Source organism: Oncorhynchus mykiss, chromosome 14 (genome assembly GCF_013265735.2).
Source record: "Oncorhynchus mykiss isolate Arlee chromosome 14, USDA_OmykA_1.1, whole genome shotgun sequence".
In the NCBI taxonomy this organism is placed as follows: Eukaryota; Metazoa; Chordata; class Actinopteri; order Salmoniformes; family Salmonidae; genus Oncorhynchus; species Oncorhynchus mykiss.
The window spans coordinates 3,657,505-3,673,758 of NC_048578.1; the positions used below are offsets into that span (position 1 = coordinate 3,657,505).

At 43.8% G+C, this 16,254-nt stretch overlaps 1 protein-coding gene across 4 annotated transcripts in view; it reads right to left on the bottom strand.

The window, feature by feature from the left end:
- The window catches only part of LOC110488572 (protein FAM13B), an 80,547-nt gene that overhangs the window by 12,129 nt on the left and 52,164 nt on the right, over positions 1 to 16,254 (bottom strand). For 3 of the 4 annotated variants that reach the window (XM_021560839.2, XM_021560836.2, XM_036942703.1), the window contains exon 8: positions 775 to 816. The exons of the other annotated variant lie outside the window; for it this stretch is intronic. In XM_021560839.2, the coding sequence (XP_021416514.2) occupies positions 775 to 816 (42 nt within the window). The remainder of the gene's footprint in view (positions 1 to 774; positions 817 to 16,254) is intronic. 4 annotated transcript variants of the gene reach the window in all.

Sequence of the window (16,254 nt, forward strand, 5' to 3'; positions counted from 1 at the left end):
CTGTGCTCTAGAGTCCTGAGATACATAAATCCAGCACTATCTGAACTAAGCACCAAAACTCCCTTCTCATTTAGCTGTCCTGAACTCTACTGTATTCTTTGGCTTCTGAAGTTTAAACCCACGGATAAAGGCTTAGCTTTAGTGAACAAACACGGGACTGTGTAGTCTGTAAAATCTAGCTGGAAACTATAGCCTAGTGAATGCATTACTAGTCCTGAAGCTAGCCACCAGCTATAGCTAATGCATAAGGTTTACTATGCCTGAAGTTAGCCACCAGCTATAGCTAATGCATAAGGTTTACTATGCCTGAAGCTAGCCACCAGCTATAGCTAATGCATTACTAGCCCTGAAGTCAGCCACCAGCTAAAGCATTAGGCTACTACTCTTGGAGCTAGCCACCAGCTGTTGTACATTGCGCAAGCCTCTTTGAAGCTACAGTACAGTGGCGACCAGTCAACAGCATCACTCGCCCCTTCTCTACACCCACAGAGGAACCAGAGAAGGCTTGTCATGTGATGGATGTGCTCAAGTCTCAATGTTTTGTGACGCAAACGGTTTGGTGATGGGTTGACATGGCTTGCTCCTCCCCCTCCCGTTCCCTTCATCTCCTCCTTAGTGGATTAGCAATCAGTTTTTATCTATGTCTTTGAAAATTCCATTCTAACCAGAAAGCGGTTTACACTTTTTGGGATCCTTTGATTTCACACTTGATTTAGTTCATTAAGGTATGGCAGAAATTGTATTTTTTGGGGGACGTTGTAGCTAAGTACTTACTCTGCAGATCCTGGAAGAACGCTGATGGGGGAGATGTGTGAACTGAGAGGAAACAGAAAGCAACATTAGAACATCATGTACCACCTACTCGCTTTCGTCCTCCCTGGTCAACCAGGACCTTCCCTTCTCTGAGTGTATTCCATTGGAAACTCTGAGCAGTGGAGTGACCCATCAGGTCATGGCCTCAGTTCAGCTGGGTCCTAATCTGGGCCTGTTATGCAGCAGTTCTACCTAAGGAGGGAAAGTACATCCAAACAGCCAGGTATCAAGTGAGTTCACACACCTCTAGAGAGTACTGCATGAGAGCACGCACACACGCATGTTCTTTCCTTATGTCACTCAATTCACGCCTCTCAATAGCTACTCCCAGGCGCCGCCAAGGGTGTGCAGTGGGCGGGCACACAGGATGGGCTGGCGGGTAGGCAAAGCCCCATTTACTGTAAATAGCGTCCCCTTTCTGTACCCGCCACACAAAAACAGGGACCATTCCATTGATGTGGGCAAATGTCAAAACAGGACACAGCCTGCCTCTCATCAGGCAGTGCCGTTGCTTGTGACAGGAAGAAGGGGCCGGTTGATTCAGCAGTCTGCGCTTGTCCGCCTCATAAACAATGCCAGGAATCTGTGCTTGCATAACGCACTGGCCCTGCTGGTTATCCCGCTGCTGTTAACGCCCGTGTTGGGTTTAGCGGTCTCCTTTGGGGGGGGAGGGCAACTAACAGGGCACCTCGGGGGGACTGGCGCTCGAAAAGGTTGATATTGACAAGGTAGGTCAACTCCTCACGCAAGCAACACAAACAAACACGCACAAAGTTGAACTGTAGTATGGTGTTGGCCTATTCCTGTCAACAGTTCCATCCACCAGTGTATAGTTAGACTCATCCTAACTATTAACCAGCTAAACCTGGGAGATGGCTGCTACCTAGAGACCGTCTAGCCGGCCCTATCTTATGCTATCCCACTGGGCCCTTAGTGGTTTCAAAGCTGTAGCTTAACTGACAGTAGGGAATATCAGACTCAGACCCGCCATAGAATGTTAGAACGTGTGGTCCATCTCCAGTATCGCTTTTCACAGCCAAGGCCCAACAGAACCTACATATGCCAATAGGATTCAGAGTGCTCCCTATCTAGTGTTAAAGATACATCCCTTTGGCTCACACGTCAGTATCTACATCTGCCCAGCAGCTCAAATCACATCAATAGCACCTTAATTATTTACACGTCACCCCTCCCCCTCTTCTTGTTTACTGAGAAAAAGGCAGCGCTTGGATTCCGCACTGACTGACATTGTGTCCTTGAAGAGCTGTACAGAGCCGTACAGTGAGATAGTGCAGTAAGAGGCACTAAACACTGAAGCCTCAGGCTGTCAGACAACACACAGGCCAGACGCCCAGACGCCCACCATCACACCTCCTGTTCTGACAGTTAAGTTAAACATACAGCTCGACCCTGTGAGAAGAGTCACGTAAAAGTTCCAGCACACCTCCACATTGATGCCTGCATTTGGACTTTAGCCAGTGAAATTGCCAGTATGGATCAATAGAGAAAGAGAGTTGACTATTTGTCTACCAATTTTAGATGACATAACACCATTCCATCTCACCGACTCCAAGGTAGTAGTCATTTTAGTGTCAGCAATGTTCTGTAAGTCGAACCTTCTCGCTCTGCCTTGGAAACAATGAGAGCGCACTGTTGGATGTGGCCACACACAGGCCAGCGAGCACAGCACAGGGATATCTGTTACTGCATATCTCCCTCTCAAACACTCTGGGTTATTCTATTACTTGTTCTGAATCAGATCAGACTCACTCAGATCAGGCCTGATTCCCAGGCTGTGGAGAAATCAGTTTGTGTGACTAGACTGTACACCAGCCAAGGTTTTTGGAGTCAGAGACAAAAAAAAAGCTTTATCAGCTTTTAAAAAGCCCTGGAGTGCCTCACGCAATCGGCTAACCTAATGAGGTGGAATAACCGTACCAGCTTTGCCAAAGTGATTTGGATAAGGAGGAATGTCATATAATCTGCCACATAGCTCTTCGTAGTATGGTGACCTGACCTCAGGTCAAAGGGCTCTAGTGGTAGGTCAGACCAGTGTTTTCCTTTCAAAATAGAGGTAGCTTAACAGCGTCTGGCCTAGTCACGTCATGGAGAACCATGGTATGACAGATAGGGATATAATTGCAGTAAGATGAATCATAAGGGAACTGCTGATGCCTATTGTGGACTTCTGGTCCACTGACTAAGGCGGTTACTTAACAGTCCGTATTTCCTTCCACTAATAAGGTTACTTAACAGTGCCGGATGAAGAGATGTCCTAGGATACCACAGCCTGGTAACACCGACAGGAGTTCAGTAAGGTAGCTAGCTGAGGACCTACTGATGTCTATTGCTGTTCTAATGAGAGATCAGTGAGTGACCTGCTACCCAACTAAAAGATCACCAGAGGCAAAGCTCCAGGAAACCGCGAGCTTCCTCCAACTCCGCAATTTAGCTTCATCATCCCATAGTCAGCTGTCATATGAACACATACTGTAAACACACACACACAGTCCTGCTATTAGTATGAGTGGCTGAGTCGCAGCAGTAGAAGAGGTAGCCAGGTAGTTGTGATTCAGCAGAGTTGCTCTGCTCAGCACTGCGTCTGTAGGTTATGTCCTGGTTCTGGCAGAGAGTAGCGCCGCAGTGTGCTTGCCATACATCACAGTTTCAGCGGGTACTTCAAGAAAAGCCCACACACTCTCTACCAGGCATCACTCTTCAGCTCGTAAACACCTGTTTTACCCTTGATACACAATCTCTGTGTATTAAAGCTAAACGTGTCGGTTGCGCAGACTAGCATCCTCCCGTGAGATTTGTAGAATTAGTCAGTCAATCTTAAACACCCCTCCCCCCGTGATGTAATACGAACCCTTAACAAGTTCATCCGTAAAGGTTAACCGGTCATGACCCATCAGAGATACCACGGGGCTGCATTAAGTTATCATAAAACATTATACGCCACAAATAGCCTCGCATCCCCACATACTGAATACATCTCAAAAATTTAACATGACAATGTACACACACTGTTACAATCCCCGTCTCACCTTTCCCAACCTCCCCCTCCCCATGGCTTTACCTGAGCAGCAGAATTTCACACGCCATTTTCACCGGTTGTCGGTTCAGCTTGGTTAGTCGTGTTGTTTTGTTTATCAAGCCTGATGTTTTTTTGGTGGGTTCTCTGGTTATCCAGACTGAGCACTTATTGGTGATAAAGTCTGTATGAGAAGGTCGAAGAGCAAAACCTGACTCCCTGGGTACATATTGTGGAGAGCTTTGTCCACAGCTGGCTTGCTGCGTCGTGTTGGGCTCGGGACTCTCTGCTGAAAAGTGCTGCAGTAAACAATCCAGAACCCTGCTCAAATACAGGGCTGCTTGACGCAACCGGGCAACCAACACCGCTGGCCAATCACCTGACCCGAAGGGGGCAGGCTTCTCCAACCAACGGCCAGTAAAAACTGACTATAACACAGCAGCCCCCCCCCACCCCCCCCTGTCATCCACTGGCTTTTATATAACCTGCACATCACCCCTGTCTGCTTGGTACCCACTGACATCCTATTCAATCATAGCCCAATGACTGGGCTGGCTCACTGACAGGGCTGGCTCTTTAATAGCTCTGACTGGAGCTCACCTAGGGGGACAGGGTGGCTACTGGCCACACCCACACACTGAATCACAGGCCCTCTTTAGCAGTTTACTTCTGCTCGCTCAAATCTATGTTTGTCTCTGAGTGAACACACACACACACACACAGTTACACATCACATAGTCCTGTGACCTTACTCAGGATGTGTCTGAAATGAAGATGACAGTTCAGTGAGTGCCATGTGTTCTGAGAATGCTTCACTGTGTCCACTAGCAGGAAGCGGGTCAGGTTTGCTCTTAATCCTATCTTGCTTGACCCATTTATCATTGCCACAATTAAGTTGCGATAAAAGTAATCTTTCCTGGGTGGAAAGTGTGTCAGAACTCCTAGGAATGTAAGATGAGAAGCCTGTCCAAGTACTGTGGCTGAGAACTGATAATATATGTTGTGTTTGTTATCTAGGTCGCATAGACATCATACTCCAAGCAGTGTAGTACCTGCCTATCAGAGCAATATATGCGAAATACAGTATATGGTGCCGGTGCCTATAGCCTTGACAAATCAGGTAGTGAGATGAGGTAATAAGGTTGTGAGGGGGCAGTAAGAAATAACTAAGATGCGAAGGGGATGGGAGGTAGCTGAGAGCAGTGGACATAAAATGATCAGCTACTTAAAATAAAGCAAGGAGTGGATCCCAATACCAGGAGTGGGTATATGGGATAGAAGTAGTAGGAGGCACTTGTTTTGATGGGCACAGGCCACGTTAACCATGTAAACATCTGGCTGTGTGTCCATGATGAGTGCTGGGCTATCACTCAACCGCCCTCATGAAAGAGACAGCAAGAGTTCCGTTGACACATAAGAGCGGCAGGTTTCTGTGGCATGCAGTGGCCTGAAAGCCCTCATAAATAATGTCCACAGGCTCTTCAGGACAGGTCTGGTTGGAGAAGATGGACTATGACAAGGAGAACAGGTTGGACCCAGGGGCTGTTGATCCTCTGGTTCTGACGCAGTCCCAAATGGCACCCTAGTCCCTATATAGGTGGTCCCTGGTCAAAATGTGTGCACTCTAGGGAAAAGGGTGACATTTGGGACAAAGCCACTGGCTAGGTTTACAGGTCTGCCTGGTCTGGTAGTGTTGTGAGGGAAGGCACGCAGGCTGACACTCATGAGTTGGAGAGGTGAAAGGGTGAGAGAAGGAGGACAGGTGGAGGGTAGGAGGGAGGTCTGTGACCCTGCTTTCCCTCCTCAGACAGTCATTATGGAGCGAACACCTGTTCACACATTCCCCTGTCTCAAACCTCGCCAAACAGCGTGCCTCTAGGACACTAGTCTTCATCACTGGAGTTTATTTTTGTGCCCCATGAAAGACTTTCCATGGAGCAGGGAACAGGATGTATGATGGACGGTCCAACAGGTTTATATTTAGATTTGATGGGAGCTGTCGCTGGCAGGCTTAATGGCTATCAAGGCTCGGCACAAACAAGTCAGCAAAGCCTGCACTTTCTCCCTCTGACTAGGGTTGCAGAGGGAGGATAGATTACTGGAAACTTTAGAAGTTCACCAGTAAACTACCAAAATGTTAGTATCTTTCAAAGATGTTATGTAATAAAGTGTAGGTCCAAAATGCTCCTGAACAGCTTCTAACCCCAAGACTGCTGAACAATTTATTAAAATGGCCATCCGGACAATTTACATTGCAACCCCCCCCCCCCCCCTCTTTCATTTTCACACTGCTGCTACTCGCGGTTTATCTATGCAGTCACACTTTACCCTTACCTACATGTACAAATTACCTCAACTAACCTGTACCCCCGCACATTGACTCGGCACCCCCTCTATATAGCCTTGTTATTTTTTACTTTGTGTTCCTTTTTAGTACATTTTTTACTTTAGTTTATTCAGTAAATATTTTCTTAATTTCTTGAACTGCATTGTTGGTAAGGGCTTTTAAGTAAGCATTTCACGGTATGGTCTACATCCGTTGTATTCAGCGCATGTGATCAATACACATTTGATTTTACATCTAGTAGCCCTTTTGGGAACTTCAGATTATCACAGGTGTCTAATTATCTCTGGCCCTGTGTGGCATTATTATGTCAAATATATTACAATTAAATAAAATGAAAAAGCTGCAAAACATTATTCTAAATATAAACCTTCAACTTAGTGAATAGCATTGGTGTTTAACATGAGGGTTTAAGCAAATTATTCTTTATATACACAGTACCAATCAAAAGTTTGGACACACCTACTCATTCAATGCTTTTTATTTTTTACTATTTTCTACATTGTAGAATAATAGTGAAGACATCAAAACTATGAACTAACACATATGGAACCATGTAGTAACCAAAAAAGTGTTGAACAAATCAAAATATATTTTATATTTGAGATTCTTCAAAGTAGCCACCCCTGGCCTTGATGACAGCTTTGCACACTCTTGGCATACTCTCAACCAGCTTCATGAGGTAGTCCCCTGGAATTCATTTCAATTAACAGGTGTGCCTTGTTTTAAAGTTAATTTGTGGAATTTCTTTCCTTCTTAATGCAATCAGTTGTGTTGTGAAAAGGTAGGTGTGGTATACAGAAGATAGCTCAAATAAGTAAAGAGAAATGACAGTCCATCATTACTTTAAGACATGAAGGTCAGTCAACTTTGAACATTTCTTCAAGTGCAATTGCAAAAACCATCAAGCACCATGATGAAACTGACTGTCATCAGGACCGCCAAAGGAAAGGAAGACCGAGTTACCTCTGCTGCAGAGGATAAGTTCATTTGTTACCAGTCTTAGAAAATGCAGCCCAAATAAATGCTTCAGAGTTCAAGAAACAGACATCTCAAAATCAACTGTTCAGAGGAGAATCAGGCCTTCATAGTCGAATTGCTGCAAATAAACCCTTACTAAAGGACACCAATAATAATAATAATAATAATAATAATAATAATAATAATAATAATAATAATAATAATAATAATAATAGACTTGCTTAGGACAAGAAACACGAGCAATGGACATTAGACCAGTGAAAATCTGTCCTTTGGTCTGATGAGTCCAAATTTTAGATTTTTGGTTCCAACCACCGTGTCTTTGTGAGACGCAGAGTAGCTGAACAGATCGCTGCATGTGTGGTTCCCACCGTGGTGTGACGGTGCTTTGCTGGTGACACAGTCAGCGATCTATTGAGACTTCACGGCATACTTAACCACCATGGCTACCACAGCAATACACCATCCCATCTGGTTTGTGCTTAGTGGGACCATCATTTGTTTTTCAACAGGACAATGACCTAACACACCTTCAGGCTATATGAGGGCTATTTGACCAAGAAGGTGAGTGAAGGAGTGCTGCATCAGATGACCTGGCCTCCACAATCCCCCGACCTCAACCCCATTGAGATGGTTGGGGATGACTTGGAACGCAGAGTGAAGAAAAAGCAGCCAACAAGTGCTCAGCATATGTGGGAACTCCTTCAAGACAGTTGGAAAAGCATTCCAGGTGAAGCTGGTTGAGAGAATGCCAAGAGTGTGCAAAGCTGTCTTCAAGACAAAGGATGGTTACTATGAAGAATCTCATATATTTCAAAAATGTAAACACTTTTTTGGTTACTACATGATTCTTAGTAAAAAATAGTAAAAATAAAGAAAAATCCTTTAATGAGTAGGTGTGTCCAAACTTTTGACTGGTACTGTATATGAATAATTTAATTCAAGTATAGTTGACCAAAATTACAAAAGATTCTGGTAAATTACCGGTAGCTTTGCAACCCTATCAATGACCGAACCACATCGTACATGACCAATCAAGTGTTATTGTTGATCAATGACTACCTTCATGATTTCATAAGCAAGTGCGTCTACCAAAGAATAAAAAAAAATACAAGATTTAAGACATTTATAAAATTACATAATACCACAAATTCCATCAAAGGCAGAGCTGTAACTGCATAATCCCCGGCATCACAGCAATAGTTGTGGGGATACAGGCAGCTGCCAATTCTGTTGGTTGCCATTTAATCTCTGTTAATTTCAGTGCTTGCCCCAACTCCACCCTTCTATCTACATGAGTCTGGGACTGGGCCCTAATTCTGCAGCAGCTGCCACCCAAAGCCTTTCCCTATCCCCCCCAAGCGGGTAAAGTGTTGGGCCGGTTCAAATCACCCAAGCCGACAAGGTAAACAAATATGCCAATGTGCCCTTGAGGAAGGCACTTAGCTCTAATTGCTCCTGTAAGAGTGTCTGCTAAATGACAAAAATGTAAATGTAAAGTCCAGCCACCACCCAAATCCCCTTAACCTTTACAGAACGACCAGGACAAGCACATATATTGTATTCGGAAAGTATTCAGACCTCTTGACTTATTCCATATTTTGTTACGTTTCAGACAAATCCTTAAATTGAATAAACACATTTTTTTCCCCTCAGCAATCTACACATAATACCCGAAAGTCACTCTGACATAGTTCTCCCATATCCACAGAGAACTCTGGAGCTATCTCTGCAGCACTCGACCAGTCAGGGCTTTTTGGTAGAGTGGCCAGACGGAAGCCACTCCTCAGTACAAGGCACATGACAGCCTGCTTGGAGTTTTCCAAAAGGCACCTAAAGGACTCTGACCATGAGAAACAGGATTCTCTGGTCTGATGAAACCAAGATTGAACTCTTTGGCCTGAATGCCAAGCGTCACGTCTGGTGGAAATCTGGCACCATCCCTATAGCGAAGCATGGGGGTGGCAGCATCATGCCATGGGGATGTTTTTCAGCGGCAGTGACTGGAAGACCAGTCTGGATCGGGGGAAAGATGAACGGAGCAAATTACAGAGAAATCCTTGGTGAAAATCAGCTCCAGAGTGCTCAGACTGAGGTGAAGGTTCACTTTTCAACAGGGCAATGACCCAAAGTACACAGCCAAGACAACGCAGGAGTTGCTTCCGGACAAGTCTCTGAATGTCCTTGAGTGGCCCAGCCAGAGCCTGGACTTGAACCCGATCAAACATCTCTGGAGGGACCTGAAAATAGCTGTGCAGCGATGCACCCCATCCAACCTGACAGAGCTTGAGAGGATCTGCAGAGAAGAATGTGAGAAACTCCCCAAATACAGGTGTGCCAAGCTTGTAGCATCATACCCAAGAAGACTGGAGGCTGTAATCGCTGCCAAAAGTGCTTCAACAAAGTACTGCGTAAAAGGTCTGAGAACTTAAGTAAATTTGATGTTTTTCTTTTTTTATAAATTTGCTAAAAATTCTTTAAAAAAAATAGTTTTTGCTTTGTCATTATGGGTATTGTGTGTAGATTGATGAGGTGGGAAAAAAAACAATTTAATCAATTTCAGAACATAACAAATTGTGGAAAAATTCAAGGGGTCTGAATATTTTCCCAAAGCACTGTACATACACCCCTACAGTTCATGTCTGACTCCTTGGTGACATGATTCAGAAGCCGGAGGCACAGAGTGAGAGGTCAAGTTAGCTGAAAAGGGCCTTCTCGGTCCTTGTTTGGCATACCATAAAGTGTTAAACACTGCAGCAGTAGGGTCCATGGGAAAACAATAGCCCAGAAGCGAGTGCCAACCCACTAGTGTCATAGTTGTTTTTCAACTCCCATGTGGGTCCAAATCAAGTCTATTGTGTGTATGGTTTGGGAAACAACCAGTAAAGACTGGTAACAAATACAGTGAGATCCAAATGTATTGGGACAGTGACATCTGTTGTTGTTTTGGCTCTGTACTCTAGCACTATGGAGTTCAAATTATACAATGACTATGAGGTTAAAGTGCAGACTTTCTGTACTTAGTCCACCCATTTTAGGGGACCAAAAGTATTGGGAAAGATTCACTTATATGTAATGTTCTCTCAAATATTTTGGGGCATTGAGCAAATGTTTGGTCTTGTGAGCATACACGTGAGAATTGTGTTCCCTTACAGTTTTAGACAGTAGCTAATAGGCTATTGTGGCTATTTGAGCATAATGTGAGCCTACCAACAAAACCAATGGAGCAAATCCCATAACATTTTCACATGGAAATAGCTTTTGATTTCTATCATATAGCCTACCGTGGCCTATATGTGGTGTTCAATGCAGGCCTACGTTGCATGAGACTCTTAAAAGTTCTTACATTATGAAGGGCTTGACATTAATTCATTTTTTACTTGATTTATAACACCATGGGCCAAATAGGTGACTGTAAATTGTATTGTATGATGCAAGAAACCACTTTACAAAATACAATTTATAATTGTTAGCATACAGAGAATGACAATATTCAAGCCTGTCTCAAAATACAACACTGCCCCTTTAATTAAGACATTAGCTTTTTACCTGACTGGCTTTTCAAAGACAGCTTGAAATGTAGCCTACACATTTTATGTTCTTGTAAGAAGCACTAACTCCCCATTGCTGACTTATACTTATAAGTGGGCTAGTAACTCGCTAACTAGCAAAGAATATCAACAAATGTGCACACGTGTGGCTCTGCGCTCTGAACTGATCTCCGTTGCTCTCTGGCTCTTCACATTGTGTTTAGAAACATTCCATTCTTATTTATTTACAATAAAAAAGTGACTCCAAAATAACAATACATTATTTACCATTCATTTAAAATTGGGCAAAAATAAATCGGAAACAGCAAATGCATCCAACAAGTTTGTAGTCACAAGCTTGATGTAATCATTGCATGCTAGGAATATGGGACCAAACTAAAGTTTTGACTACTTTAATACACAAGTGAATTTGTCTCAATACTTTAGGTACCAGAAAATAGGGGGGACTATGTACCAAAAGTGCTTCCTAAACAGTTCACCCAATATGGATGAAAATTCCCTTCAAATTAAAGCTGACAGTCTGTACTTTAACCTCGTAGTTATTGTATAATTTCAAATCCAAAGTGCTGGAGTAGAGACAAAACTGTCACAGTCCCAATACTTTTAGAGCTCACTGTATGTGTGGTGTGCTGTGGGGTGTGTCACTGTCTCAAGCCTTTCTAGCCATGTAGACTATTTCCCCCTGCCATGGTGCATGTGGCTGTCTGTTTGTGTGGATTAGGGATTAATGGGTTTAATCACCTTAACCCTTTACACTGGTGAGAATGGGCCTATATGGATAGGGCTACATTTAAATGTTTCTTACAGAAAAAATATATAAAGCATATGTATATCCATGGTAGCAATTGAAAGGGAACAGTTAGGAGATTACGGAAAATTATTAGACAAAAACGTGAGGACTACAGTTCACCTGACAACTGTATCCAAACATTACACGGTTGATTTTATGTGCAATTTACTGTACTTATTGCCGCATTTGTTGATACCAACATCTGAAAATACTCTGGATACATTCAGTAAAATTCTAAGAATATTAATGGAAAATATGGCACAGTGGAGCAAAAAAGTATTTAGTCAGCCACCAATTGTGCAATTTCTCCCACTTAAAAAGATGAGAGGCCTGTAATTTTCATTACAGATACACTTCAACTATGACAGACAAAATGAGGAAAAAAAATCCAGAAAATCACAATGTAGGATTTTTAATTAATTTATTTGCAAATTATGGTGGAAAATAAGTATTTGGTCAATAACAAAAGTTTCTCAATACTTTGTTATATACCCTTTGTTGGCAATGACAGAGGTCAAACGTTTTCTGTAAGTCTTCACAAGGTTTTCACACACTGTGGCTGGTATTTTGACCCATTCCTCCATCTAAAGCAGTGATGTTTTGGGACTGTTGCTGGGCAACACGGACTTTCAACTCCCTCCAAAGATTTTCTATGGGGTTGAGATCTGGAGACTGGCTAGGCCACTCCAGGACCTTGAAATGCTTCTTACGAAGCCACTCCTTTGTTGCCCGGGCGGTGTGTTTGGGATCATGCTGAAAGACCCAGCCACGTTTCATCTTCAATGCCCTTGCTGATGGAAGGAGGTTTTCACTCAAAAATCTCACGATACATGGCCCCATTCATTCTTTCCTTTACACGGATCAGTCGTCCTGGTCCCTTTGCAGAAAAACAGCCCCAAAGCATGATGTTTCCACCCCCATGCTTCACAGTAGGTATGGTGTTCTTTGAATGCAACTCAGCATTCTTTGTCCTCCAAACACAACGAGTTGAATTTTTACCAAAAAGTTATATTTTGGTTTGATCTGACCATATGACATTCTTCCAATCTTCTTCTGGATCATTCAAATGCTCTCTAGCAAACTTCAGACGGGCTTGGACATGTACTGGCTTAAGCAGGGGGACACGTCTGGCACTGAGTCCCTGGCAGCGTAGTGTGTTACTGATGGTAGGCTTTGTTACTTTGGTCCCAGCTCTCTGCAGGTCATTCACTAGGTCCCCCCGTGTGGTTCTGGGATTTATGCTCACCGTTCTTGTGATCATTTTGACCCCACGGGGTGAGATCTTGCGTGGATCCCCAGATCGAGGGAGATTATCATTGGTCTTGTATGTCTTCCATTTCCTAATAATTGCTCCCACAGTTATTTCTTCAAACCAAGCTGCTTACCTATTGCAGATTCAGTCTTCCCAGCCTGGTGCAGGTCTACAATTTTGTTTCTGGTGTCCTTTGGCAGCTCTTTGGTCTTGGCCATAGTGGAGTTTGGAGTGTGACTGTTTGAGGTTGTGGACAGGTGTCTTTTATACTGATAACAAGTTCAAACAGGTGCCATTAATACAGGTAACGAGTGGAGGACAGAGGAGCCTCTTAAACAAGAAGTTACAGGTCTGTGAGAGCCAGAAATCTTCCTTGTTTGTAGGTGACCAAATACTTATTTTCCACCATCATTTGCAAATAAATTCATAAACAATCCTACAATGTGATTTTCTGGATTTTTTTCTCTTATTTTGTCTGTCATAGTGTACCTATGATGAAAATCACAGGCCTCTCTCATCTTTTTAGGTGGGAGAACCTGCACAATTGGTGGCTGACTAAATACTTTTTTGCCCCACTGTAGGTGCAACATAAAGATAAATTATAAGGTTTGAGTGAAAGGACTAACTGGGATGTCAGTGGCCACACACACACACACACACACACACACACACCTCTCCAAAGCGTGCACAGTTCCTAAGTAATTTCAATGCACTTTTACTCCTAGTTCTTCTTCTCCTGCGCCGTTGATGAGCTAAAGCAAGCACACTTGTAGTCGTTTTGGTTGGAACACAACACTGCATCCCCGCCATCAAAAAAAGTGTTGTTTACGAAATCCCAAAACGGTCCATTCTAAATCTCAATCTGGGTCAGGTGGGCATCAACCGATAGTAATTTTGATGCGCATAGAAAGGAGTCATGAGCGCATTCAGGTGCGTGTGACGCGGCAAATTTTCTTCACAATAAACAAACATAAGCTCGTTCTGTTCAGAACAACCCAGGGTATGACAGCATGTCATCTTGTAACGGTACATCAAACATAGTGATCATAAACGTTGACAATGTATATGACAGTTTTATTCTATGGAAATTGCACATTTGGACTAAAGGGTGTTTGGCTTACTTGTATGACATCAACGCAGTATTTATTATAATCCTCAACGTCTCACTTAAAAAATACTAATACATTTCACATGCTGTTGTGCAAATGGAATAGACAACAGGTGGAAATTATAGGCAATTAGCAAGACACCCCCAATAAAGGAGTGGTTCTGCAGGTGGTGACCATAGACCACTTCTCAGTTCCTATGCTTCCTGGCTGATGTTTTGGTCACTTTTGAATGCTGGCGGTGGGTGCTTTCACTCTAGTGGTAGCATGAGGCGGAGTCTACAACCCACACAAGTGGCTCAGGTAGTGCAGCTCATCCAGGATGGCACATCAATGCGAGCTGTGGCAAGAAGGTTTGCTGTGTCTGTCAGCGTAGTGTCCAGAGCATGGAGGAGCTACTAGGAGACAGGCCAGTATATCAGGAGACGTGGAGGAGGCCGTAGGAGGGCAACAACCCAGCAGCAGGACTGCTACCTCCGCCTTTGTGCAAGAAGGAGCAGGAGGAGCACTGCCAGAGCCCTGCAAAATGACCTACAGCAGGCCACAAATGTGCATGTGTCTGCTCAAACGGTCAGAAACAGACTCCATGAGGGTGGTATGAGGGCCCGACATCCACAGGTGGGGGTTGTGCTTACAGCCCAACACCGTGCAGGACGTTTGGCATTTGCCAGAGAACACCAAGATTGGCAAATTTGCCACTGGCGCCCTGTGCTCTTCACAGATGAAAGCAGGTTCACACTGAGCACATGTGACAGACGTGACAGAGTCTGGAGACGCCGTGGAGAAGGTTCTGCTGCCTGCAACATCCTCCAGCATGACCGGTTTGGCGGTGGGTCAGTCATGGTGTGGGGTGGCATTTCTTTGGGGGGCCTCCATGTGCTCGCCAGAGGTAGCCTGACTGCCATTAGGTACCGAGATGAGATCCTCAGACCCCTTGTGAGACCATATGCTGGTGCGGTTGGCCCTGGGTTCCTCCTAATGCAAGACAATGCTAGACCTCATGTGGCTGGAGTGTGTCAGCAGTTCCTGCAAGAGGAAGGCATTGATGCTATGGACTGGCCCACCCGTTCCCCAGACCTGAATCCAATTGAGCACATCTGGGACATCATGTCTCGCTCCATCCACCAACAGACTGTCCAGGAGTTGGCGGATGCTTTAGTCCAGGTCTGGGAGGAGATCCCTCAGGAGACCATCCACCACCTCATCAGGAGCATGCCCAGGCGTTGTAGGGAGGTCATACAGGCACGTGGAGGCCACACACACTACTGAGCCTCCTTTTGACTTGTTTTAAGGACATTACATCGAAGTTGGATCAGCCTGTAGTGTGGTTTTCCACTTGAATTTTGAGTGTGACTCCAAATCCAGACCTCCATGGGTTGATAAATTTGATTTCCATTGATCATTTTTGTGTGATTTTGTTGTCAGCTCATTCAACTATGTAAAGAAAAAAGTTCAGATCTAGGATGTGTTATTTTAGTGTTCCCTTTATTTTTTTGAGCAGTGTATGTTCCCTCATCTCAGCCATATGCGTGAATGTTCCAAAATGCTATTACGGGAGAACACCATTCTCAAACTCACACCTGATGCGAGCAGTTTTTATAATTTGTCAGATGGCAGATGGACATACAGCCTAATGGTAGAAACTTAGAAAAAGAGGGAATATCTGATGATGCAACAATAGGATTGTGCCTTACTGCCTTTGGACGTTAGAATAAGAAATGTTGGTTTAAATGGCATATCAGAAAATCATAGCTTTTTTTCTATGGTTGGATTTTGGCTGTAGGCTATTAAAAGCAAGGTAAGATTGTTTGAAACCTGGACAACCTATGATATTGCTGGCTAGGCATCGCATTTGTAATTATTTTGGTTAATATAAATGTATAATATTAGACTTTCATTCCAATGTTGGGCAAATAGGCCTACTAGAATGCACATTTTACTTTCTTCCAGCCTGTTTGCGGCCTGCCGGCCCGGAGCGGAGCGGAGGTTTTGTGTGCTGGGAGTTGCTGTGGCATTTGCATTGTCTGTAGGCTATGGCTAGCTATTATGGTATTCTTGAGAATATGGCTGTATCTCCCTGACCTAAACCGAATGCACACTGTAAAATGTGCAATGTATTTCTGCCTCGCGCCGCAACACTGCCTGTCATGGCGCATGTGAAGAGCAGAGTGACAAGATTCATTTTTAGAAGTGATGGATGCGCAAAGGCATAAAAGTTTGTTTAAATTACAGAATGCTGTGATATTTTGGTTAAAAGACTCAAGTCACAGAAAATGAAATTAAACAATATACCACATTACTTCTTACTAGTACTACATGTATTGTTTTAGAAACATTTCAAAGTATGCTCATCTGTTTTTTTGCATTTTGTTGGTGTGATTTT